The 8,201-nt window shown below is 41.7% G+C and overlaps 1 protein-coding gene and 1 pseudogene across 1 annotated transcript; both read right to left on the reverse strand.

Moving 5' to 3' along the window:
* Positions 1-5,139: 5,139 nt before the first annotated feature.
* LOC122648022 lies at positions 5,140-6,314 on the reverse strand (annotated as a pseudogene).
* Positions 6,315-7,166: 852 nt separating this feature from the next.
* On the reverse strand, positions 7,167-7,717 carry LOC122648023 (eukaryotic translation initiation factor 5-like). The gene has a single exon (XM_043841298.1). It carries the CDS (start codon positions 7,497-7,499, stop codon positions 7,218-7,220), a length of 282 nt encoding a protein of 93 aa, XP_043697233.1. The 5' UTR covers positions 7,500-7,717; the 3' UTR covers positions 7,167-7,217.
* Positions 7,718-8,201: the final 484 nt, after the last annotated feature.

An 8,201-nucleotide genomic window follows, 5' to 3' on the forward strand; every position in this document is an offset into this window, starting at 1 on the left:
GCCCAGCTTCCATGACTTCAACTGTTGGCCCATCGTTGATGCTCTCGACAGCCAGTTTCCTTCCAAGACGAGCCTTTTTAACCTTCCGAACAGCTCTGGTTGAATCTGATATATATAGGGAATGTCTACCTTTAGAAGTTTGGGGTGGGGCACGCTGGGTGCGATAAAGTTGGGTAGGAGTAGAGTTATGGGAAGGTTGCGGGGAAGGTATAGTGTATGGTATCTGTGGAACATTTGGAACATTTGGACTCTAGGTCACCCTGGTTCATCCATTTTATCTTCTTTGAAACATTTGGACTCTAATATTAATTTTCATAAGGATTGTTCATGTATTGTTTGTCCTATGGCAAAACAAACACGCTTACCATTTCCAAATAACTCTATTTCAACTACATCTATTTTTGATATGATACATCTTGACGTTTGGGGACCGTATAGAACTCCAACCTTATTCGGGGCACGTTATTTTCTAACCATTGTGGATGATTTTTCTAGAACAACTTGGGTTTATCTTATGCAGCACAAAGATGAAGTTCCTTTGTTGATCCAATCTTTTTTTTCAATGGTTGCAACACAATTTGGCATCCAAATTAAAATCTTTCGGTCCGATCAAGGCACATAATTTTTAAACCACCCTACATTTCAACATCTACAAACCTTAGGGGTTCTCCACCAATACAGTTGTGTTGCCACACCACAGCAAAATAGTGTGGCGGAACGCAAGCACCGCCACCTTCTCAATGTGGCTCGTGCTTTGCGCTTCCAAGCCCATTTACCCATTAAATTTTGGGGTGACTGCATCCTAACAGCCACCTATTTAATTAACCGTTTACCCACCTCTGTTTTACAAGGAAAAACCCCATATGAATTACTTTTTGGTAAACGGCCTTTTTTTTCCAACCTAAGGGTTTTTGGGTGCCTATGCTTCGCAAGAAACACTTCACCTGCTCATAAGTTTGATAAACGTGCCTCCCCGGGAGTTTTTATCGGTTACCCATTCGGGCAAAAGGGGTATCGTGTCTATGATCTTCAAATAGAAAAAATCATAATTTCTCGGGATGTTACATTTCATGAACATGTATTTCCTTTTGAAAAAATTTCAGATTCCACCGAGCAATCGGTGCGCCCTCTTCTACCCATTAGTAATGAGGAGGATGAGGCTCTAGCTCCATTAACCAACGAGCTACCTGTCCCACCTCCCATTGCGCCTTCTAGTCCACCATCACCACCACCCACCACCGACCCTTCACCACCTCCTGCTCCACCACCACCCCCAACCGTACCACCACTTGCACCAACAAATCCTAGACCGCAGCGGATTAGACTCAAGCCCAAACACCTCAATGATTATCAATGCTCGTTTACACACTCGCAATTGCCGTCTTCAACAACGGTCCAAGGTACCTCTCATCCACTTCATCCTTACTTACAATACAATCGTTTTTCCACAAAACATATTGCTTTCCTTTCCTCTTTGATTAGTACCACAGAACCTGTTACATTTACAGAGGCAATGAAATACCCGCAGTGGAGCAATGCAATGAAGGCAGAAATTTTGGCTCTCTTTGAAAATCAGACATGGTCCCTAGTCCCATTACCGCCTGGCAAGAAACCCATTGGATCAAAATGGGTGTACAAAATCAAACAGCGTTCGATGGTTCAATCGAACGCTACAAGGCTCGCTTAGTGGCTAAGGGTTACAATCAAGTAGAAGGTATTGATTACACCGATACCTTTGCACTGTCGCAAAACTAGTAACGATTCGCACCCTCATTGCCTTAGCATTGTGAAAAGATGGGTCCTTCACCAAATGGACGTTCATAATGCATTTCTACATGGGGATCTCAACGAAGATGTCTATATGACACCCCCGGGCTATCGTCGAAAGGGGGAGACCCTTGTTTGCAAGCTCCAGAAATCTCTATATGGCTTGAAACAAGCGTCTCGACAATGGTTCTCCAAATTTTCAACGGCTCTACTCACATTTGGATTCTCCTAATCAAAGGCAGACAATTCCTTATTTATTTTGAACCAAGACACCAAAAGTGTCTACATTGTGCTCTACGTGAGACGACATTATCATCACGGCACGAGATAGCACCTTGATCGACACGTGAAAAACTTTCTCTTCAACAATTTTCACATCAAGGACCTTGGCGATTAAAATTCTTCTTGGGCATTGAAGTTGCAGAGCACACCAAGGATTTACCTCTCACAGTGAAATATGCCTTAGACATCCTTCAAGACAGTGGTTTCACTTGGAACTCGGCCAGTGACACCCCTATGGAGCTCAACTTGCGTCTCACCGATTCCCAAGGAGAGCTCCTCATCGAACTCGCTTCTTATCGCAGCTTGTTGGGCGATTAATATATCTCACGATAACTTGAGACCGGATATCACTCACACTATCAATATTCTAAGCCGAGTTCATGCATGCTCCTCGGCAACCCCATTTAGATGCCGCGCACGTGGTCTGCGGTTCTTGAAAGCCACCCCAAGCCAGGGAATTTTTTTCTCACCAATACCGAGCTCAATATTAGTGGTTCTCTTGTGACTCGGATGGGCAACTTGCCCCATGACCCGGTGATCCATGACGGCTACTACATATTTCTTGGATCCGGCCCAATCTCTTGGAAGACCAAGAAACAAACCCTGTCTCACATAGTTCGTGACAGAATATAGGGCCATGGCTGCTGCAACTGCGAACTCACCTAGATATCCTATCTACTACATGATTTGGGCATTGTTCCTACCTCACCAATCCCATTATCTTTGTGACAATTAGGCGGCCATTCACATCGCCTCGAATCCCGTTTTTCATGAACGTACGAAGCATATCGAGATTGATTGCCATGTTATTCGTGACAAACTCCAACAAGGCTTTCTCCGTCCGGCAAAGATTGCAAGCTCCGCCCAAATTGCCGATCTCTTTACCAAATCACTTGGCGGGAACAATTCAACGGTCTTGCTTCCAAGTTGGGCATTTGTAACCTACACGCTCCAACTTGAGGGGGAGTATTACCGTATGAATCTTCATAATCTGCTGAGTAGGATGATTGATTGTATATTCATTGTATAGCTTGATTCTAGGCTTGGGATAGTTGAGAATAACTTGATCTTAGGAATCATGTTGATTGTATATTATTGTATAGCTTGATCCTAGGACTATGTTGGGTATTTGAATTTTGTATCTCTTGTATATATGGATGCCTCCATATCAATAGAAGGTAACCATTTCCATTCAAATCCTTGTCTTTAGTATTTCCATATTATACAACTTTAATAAAAATAGTGTTTGGGAGACCATATAGACGAACCCACAGGGGCAACTCAGACTCTTTGATCTTAGTCAGCGAAATCTCCGGCGACTAAGGCCGCAAGATCAGTGGACGGGTACCAAGGGTCCAAGGGCCCTCATCCAGTATCTGCCGACTAAGATCATTTCCTTGAAAATCAAACACAAAAATACCACTCTCTAAACCAAAAACCTCAACGCCACCAACGTGCCCCCACTTCTCTTTCACAAAGCCTTGTCACAGAGTAAACGATGGTCTAGGGCCAAGACATACCCAATTAACGCCGCATCCCATTTATCTTTCTCTTCCTCTAACTCTTGGCAGGATAAAAATGCAACCCTTCTGCCATTAACTACTGCTGGCTCAAAGTAGGGCAGAGAACCTGCACCTCACGTACCTTAAAACCGCGAAAAAGATTAACCCAAAAACGTTGGCCACCACTGCGTAGCCCATTACCATCTACAGATATTGGGCCTGGTCCGCCATTAACCACCGATGAAGAAGCCCAGGCGAGCATAAACATAAAAAGTAAAACTTCAAAGAAGTTAACTTTCCCCCCCCCCCTCCTCTTTTTCAATATATCTGACAAAGATTTTTTGTTTTCTCGGGTGACGTAAAACCAAACACTGACAGCTCGATCAGTGACTGTGCACAGATTTTATGCAGCACACGTTTACACAAAAACACCAATTTCAAATTTTATTTTGCTTTGAAATTTTTCTGTTTTTTTCTTTTTCTTTTTCTCCCGCTAACCTTTAAATACCCTAAACTATAATTTGAATTCCTATAATTTGAATTCGTTGAAGTGAGATTTCCATATCTGTCTCCCGCTCGTTCTCTCCGTCGTCTCTTTCTCCTCTCTGCTCTTTCTCTCCCGCTCCTTCTCTCCTTCATCTCCTTCTCCTCCTGAAGTCATGGTTTCTCCGGCACGTTCTGCGGCTGGTGAAGAAAGTAGAGAAGCTTATCGTTCTTTTCAATTGTACGATGCTGATCCTGATCCAGGCCTGGACTATAATCCTCTCTCTCCTCCACCTCGTGCTCCTCCTGCTCCTGGTGTGTTGGGGATCTTCATATCCTTCGTAACATCAATGATCTGCGGTAAGAACGATGTATTTTAAATGTTTCCTCTTTATTTTTGCTAATTCGGGAATCTAAAATAAATTTTTTTTTTTCTCCAGGACGAGGCACTGATGACCTCTTGTACAACCAGAGGGCCGATCAGATCCAATCTTTGACTGAAGAAGAGAGAGAGGTTGAGTTGCTGAGTCGTAAGGATGAAATACTCGCAAAAAAAAATTAAAATATTCAGCTTTGTTAATGAACGTGATAGTCATGGTGGGAGAGATTATTGGAGGGCTTCAAATCAGATCATTGGCTGTGCTGGCCTCTACCGCTCTGTCGATCCTCACTGTTCATCCTCTCTTGATGGTGATGCTCAGTGAGAGGAGTGGTACTGTGGGAGCATATCTTATATTCATGGGCGTTATTGTAGTTATTCCTGTTTTGGTCATCTACATATCATTCTTCGTCGCCCTGAAGGCTGTTGGAGTAATACTGGGACAGGTACAGAGCAATTAGTCCTGTTTGAACTTTGAATAAGCTTTATTTTTCCTCTGTCTTCCACTAGTCTCAATTGGTTCATTTTCTCTTATAATTATACTCATGATTCTGCTATAAATGTTGTACTTTAGATATGTGGTCACAATGCAATTCGATAAAGTATTCTTGTACTTTAGATAATAAGGTTTGCTATTGTCTTTTGAGGATTAAGATTTATAGATAAACCTTTTTCATTCCTAAAATATAAACACAATGAATGGGAAATGACTCATAAAGGTATCTTTCTTCTCTTCCTTTTGAGGACCTATACTGACAAACTTTGCAGTTTTTCTGAATTTCCTCACTTTTCTTATTATCTCGAAAGGATCAGCATCTCCAGTTACAGACACTGTGCTTTTGGAAGTGTCAAGGACGATAGAATTTATGCAATTAACTTCATCACCTTCTTCTTGCACTTTGAACATAACAGTTCCACTGACACTATTGTTTTCTGCAAAAGTTTCACTGAGGACATTCATCACTGCTATCGGGTTGAATCTCGGCAGTCTTAGAACCTCCACTATTAGCAAAATATGATGGTCCATTATTCATCTTCTCCATTTGAGTGTAGCAGCTCACTATATGCTGATCCAATTCATAGTAGTAAACCATCTTCTCCAAGGGTTTCATATCCAGATCAATGAAATACACCTTGTATTCAAAGCTTTGGTTTGTAGACTCCAGGCATACATGTGGGGACCCTGGATCCCCATTTTCCCTCGGTCTAAAGCTGATCATTAGACTACAATCCTTTGCAGTTGTAGCCATCAAATAATCCCGCACAATCTTCAGGCTTTCTTCCAATGAAATAGAATGCAGAGATAAACATATGCGTGAGAATTGTCGTCACCCAAATCTCTACATACCTTGCAAGGTTGAGAAACAATGTTGTAGTATGCATGTATAGCCCCTTCTATGTCAAGCAGATCAAGCTTCTGTGCTTCCAAAGCCGGTCCAACACTCCTGATCTGAAAATTGTCTCTGATACAAGCTGTAGAAAACTTGCTGTACGCAAACCATTGTCCACCTGAATAAGACCCTCACTCGAATCTTCAAGTGCCTCACTACCCACGAAATTAGTATTGTCAGTGCCACCTCCCAATCCCCCAAAAATCAGAGAACCATTTCGGAATATGCGAAAATTGTTCTGTGGTGTGACAAACAGAGCCTTGATAGCCTTATGTATTCTTTCACTGGATCCAGAGAACAGATCTAGTGGATCATACTCACTAATCTGTGAAATCTGAGATACAATTTGAAACAAGTCTCTCCTTGATGAAGCTTCAGGACTTGGTGCATTCTGAAACGAGTTATACTCCTTTTAATAGCATTTCCTTCAGCTATGAATCTTGAACATGGAATAAATCCACATTTGGGCTTTATTTCAACTGATATGCAAGGACTCTCTTTAAGAGCACCTCAGGGTTATCCTTCTTTGGACATAATTAAAGTTAAATAATTTGATAATAGAGAGAAATATCAAACCCGAATCACCTCATAAGAGCACGATTAGAGGAACAAAAACAAAAAAAATAAACAAGTAGGCCTACAGACAATAAAAATGAAAGGAAAATTTGTTCTCGAGTCCTGGTGGAATCGAACCACCATCCCATGGGTGTAATCCCACGTGCTCTTCCGTTTGAGCTAAAGACTCACCTATTTTAATGATTGAGACAACAACCATTTTGGAAAATCCATTTCTTCATTGAAAATTGTGTTCAAGCTATTGTTTTCCCTTTTTCTTCATTCAAATCAGTACTAATTGTGGTGTTCAGATTGACAAAAGGGTTCAAGTTATTGATTTCTCTTTTTCTAGTGTAGGTGTGTATTAAGTAATTACAAGGGAGTGGGTACCTTTGACTCCTGTTTAGGTTTGCCTCTCACTTACTTTTATTAAATAAATATGCATATGCCTCATTAATTTTATTTACCAAGATGATAATGATTCAGTGTGAAGTGGGAGCAGAGTACACAATGTTCTTCAAATGTCATGCGTGACACAACCCTCCCAGTTAAGGGTCACAACTATAACAGAACCATTTGGAGCAACATGGTAACAACAATATCCAAAAGCTGCACTTCAATATTTCAGACACTAAACATTAATAGTAGAAATACTAATGTAACTCATTAGAGCACACCAACACTTACTCCAAGGACACACTCCAAGGACAACACACCAACACTATCTAGTAGAACGGAAAAAACATACGCTGAAGATGGCAAACAAGCTAATAGAAGGGGGATTCCGGTGTCTCAAATCATTCTTCCTCTGACTCGGATTCTGCTCTGGAGCCACTCGATGAAAGGTTTCACATTCTTTCAGATATGTGACTTCGTACTGCCTCCAGCCAAGCCTTCCTGATACCACTGCACTATAGTTTCTTCCTCCAGAACATCGCTGCCGTACAGTGCCTTGAGAGCCAAGGCCAACACTTTCACAACTTCAGGGCTAGACTTTCCACAGAAATCCTCAATTGCCCACAGCAGAAACATTTGCGATCCTGCACCTGTGGCAGCAGCAAGGTAACTCTTCTTCTTGGCCACCTCTTTGCCAAATCCTTTCCCAACACCTTCAAACAGGGCCTCAAACAGAGCATTCATGACCTCTTGGGGTGTGCCAGACAGGGAGCCTAATCTGGACTGCAGCTGGCTCACAGTGCATCCTTTCTTCAGACTCACTCTGATCTCCTCAACAAGCCTCTCTTGGGTACTCCCAACAGTTGTCCCATTCTCATTTCCTTTGTGCCCAGCTTTTGCTTCTGATTCTGGCGTGCCATTCTTGCTAGCAACTTCTGTTTTCTTTGCTATTGGGTTTGTCCTCACTCAACTATCAAAGATCCACTTTATCTGACTCCTCTATAGGTTTGTTTCTCACTAACATTGTGACCATGACTCTCCAGCAGCATGCTATATTGGAGATTCCCTAATTGACTCGATTACTAAAGAAAATAATGAAAATAAAACCCCCAAGTGTGAATGCTACCTCCTCCATTGCCCAATTTTTTTTTTTTTTTTTTTTGTGAAGGGGCATTTATTCAGAGGGAAAGAAGAAGATTAGGCATTAGCACAAACTGGCAGAAAGTAATATGGTCATAGCAGATACAATTTAGTCATAACCCACACTTTAGCCGCAAGACATGAGGAGGTTCATGCTTTAATAGAATAGCAATATGTCACAAACCAAAATCCCCAATAGCAAAATATTATATTCGCAAGGAGACATACTACTTATAAACAAGAAACTTTATGAAGCTCTTAAGCATAAAAAATGGTAGATTATAAGGAGCAGGTCAATACCAGAGA

Source organism: Telopea speciosissima, unplaced genomic scaffold (genome assembly GCF_018873765.1).
Source record: "Telopea speciosissima isolate NSW1024214 ecotype Mountain lineage unplaced genomic scaffold, Tspe_v1 Tspe_v1.0366, whole genome shotgun sequence".
NCBI lineage: Eukaryota > Viridiplantae > Streptophyta > Magnoliopsida > Proteales > Proteaceae > Telopea > Telopea speciosissima.

Coding starts and splice junctions, on each gene's coding strand:
- LOC122648023 (XM_043841298.1), bottom strand. CDS start 7,499: ATGAATGCTCTGTTTGAGGCCCTGTTTGAAGGTGTTGGGAAAGGATTT.